Raw genomic sequence first — 2571 nt, forward strand, 5'->3', positions numbered from 1 at the left:
TGATTTTTTGCAACGAATATGATCATCATTGGGATATGACTCTGGAGGAAGCAATTGCAACAAATTCTCCAAATCAAGTCAGGGATCTGTTTGCAGATCTTCCCATTTGGGCTCAGTAGCTTAAAAGCTGCCCTATTGGGCGATAAATAGATAGAGCAAGCATCCTTTACTTGAAAAATGGGTAAGGGTTAGAGACAGGAAGAGCATCTGCTTGTGAAACTACTTCAACAACATATTTGTTTAATAAATGCTAGCATTAAAAAATTAATGGAAAAGCAAGGTTGAGCAGACTTCTTAGAATTATCTTTGTTAACAACTGCCACTAGAAGTTTGTTTACTCCAACTAAGAAGGAAATTTATGTTGAGAAGTTTTGCATATAGCTTTCAGTTCATCTCCATTTAACCTATTTATCTATATCTAATTTACTCAGCATGGACTTGACAACAGAACGTGGGACCCTGACAAAAGCTTTTTCTATTTTGCCAATGTAGTTTGTTTTGGTTATCAACATCTGTTGCAATTGTTTTGCTAGATATATGATGTAAGGGATTCCATGCACATGTACAAACTTAAGCTGCATTGTACCAAACTTTATTGTGTCTTATACTAATTTTGCTACAATTCACTTTATCACTTTCATCAATTGATTCATCAGCTTAAGAGATCTTAGGCTGAGGTCTCTTTCTTTTCACTGTCACTAAATGTTGTCTTGTGATTTCAAATACTTAACACATAAAGCGCAGGCACAGGTCAACAGGCCACGATCATGGCCCAGATAGATGCAGTTAATTTATGGACGTTTGTTGGAGTCTAATGTCACTCAGATGATCCAATAGCCCCAAAATGCAAGAGGACTAGTAGTTCAACTATTGACTTTTCAGATGATGTGAAACTTGCTTCCATTATATACTAAGAAGATATTTTAACTATTTTTTGTTTTTTATGTGTGTATTGTAGTTTCATTTTCATAAAATGTGCTCAGCAGTCCATGCTATGTAAGTGCAAATCCCAGTGCTTTATGGGTTAATACTACTTAATCCTTTTGACAAGGCTCCTGCTATCTGCATTCATCCTAAGCTAAATTATTGTCATACTGCTTACCCTGTTTTCATGATATTGCACCTTGCTAATAACTTATTCTCAACTCATTTGAAGATTGTTGATTAATTCAAAATTCTCTTATAAATGGACCATTTCATGTATTTCTGGATATGTGAAATTGATTCAGTTCTCATACTTTAGTGAATTCCAGACAATTGTTTGGCTGGTTGGCTGGCTTTCAGATATAAGACAGCTAACTTTATTTCTGTCATAGAATTCCAAGAGCTTTATTCTCTCATTTCTTTTGCCATTGCTGTAGACTCTAAGTACATCAAATTTTCATTCAAGTAATGATAAAGATTTAGAAAAGAAGCATTTAAAAAAATTTTTACAGCAACATATGAAAAATCATGAATAATACTGATTGGAAATTTTGTTGAAATGAGTGATAAATATTTTTTATGAGTTTTTGTCTTTTTTTTTTCTCTAAAATATAAATTTATTGGTTTTGCGTAGATAAACTGTTTGCTAGAATAATTATATTGCCTTTTGTTATTGTTATTTTTTATTCGTAACTTTTATATTTCATTTTGCAGGAAACATATTTGGAAACACAGACGGAGTTTCTTCCAAATCTTCTTCGGAGAATGATAACATCATTGATACATTACAGTGATAAGCTACAGAGCAATCAGATAATGTATAGTCTTAAGTTGTGTGATAAAATTTTAACTCGTGCCCAACCATCCATGACAGTCATTGAGACTGGGGATCAAGAAGAGGTTGTAAATAATGTATTTTCTGTGGACAACTACTCAAATGAAAGACAAAAATCAGAAAGTTCAGCAAGTTCAACTAGTGAGGATCTTACTATTGAAAGTACTGATTCAGGTGCCTTAAATGATTTTGAAACTCTTTCAAGTCCTCAGATTCTAAAATGCGAGACTGAATCCGTCAATCAGAATTCACAAATTGAGATGACTGAATGTACACCTATAAACCATGTAGCAAATCTGAGGGCAACATTCTACAGGATGACCAATTCTCCAATAAAATCTGCTGACAAAATAGTCAGTGCTCCATTGACTCTAATGCAAGCTTGTGTTCAGTGTTTCCAAGATTTTTTTCATACTTTTGTATCTCATAGAATATTCAATGAAGACACCTCTGTTAACAATCTCCTGGACTCGATCACTTTACCTCTGGATTCAATACGCTGTTCAGATAAAGATTCTGTGATTGGTAGCTCCTCTTCTGTATACAGCCAAGATGAAACTTTACGCAAGCAAAGTATGGAAAACAGATTACCTCAGAAGATATCCGTAAAATCAGATTCAGATTTTTGTGAGGCATTTACATGGGCATGTCGTCTACTTGTTGAATTTGCCAGTTTCCCTATTTATTGTACAGATTATCACAAAATATTAGAACAGTCTTTCCAACAAGGTACATTTATTGACATTTTTACTTGGATTTTTTTATTTTTTCAGATTCTATTTCTACCCTCATTCTTGATCACTTTCTCTCTC

At 33.6% G+C, this 2571-nt stretch overlaps 1 protein-coding gene across 5 annotated transcripts in view; it reads left to right on the forward strand.

The window, feature by feature from the left end:
• LOC106884379 (protein dopey-1) overlaps window positions 1-2571 on the forward strand; it is a 136711-nt gene that overhangs the window by 64197 nt on the left and 69943 nt on the right. For all 5 annotated transcript variants that reach the window (XM_014935736.2, XM_052967989.1, XM_052967997.1 and 2 more), the window contains exon 8: window positions 1639-2488. In XM_014935736.2, the coding sequence (XP_014791222.1) occupies window positions 1639-2488 (850 nt within the window). The remainder of the gene's footprint in view (window positions 1-1638; window positions 2489-2571) is intronic.

The sequence above is a fragment of the Octopus bimaculoides genome, chromosome 1 (genome assembly GCF_001194135.2).
Source record: "Octopus bimaculoides isolate UCB-OBI-ISO-001 chromosome 1, ASM119413v2, whole genome shotgun sequence".
NCBI classification, from domain to species: domain Eukaryota; kingdom Metazoa; phylum Mollusca; class Cephalopoda; order Octopoda; family Octopodidae; genus Octopus; species Octopus bimaculoides.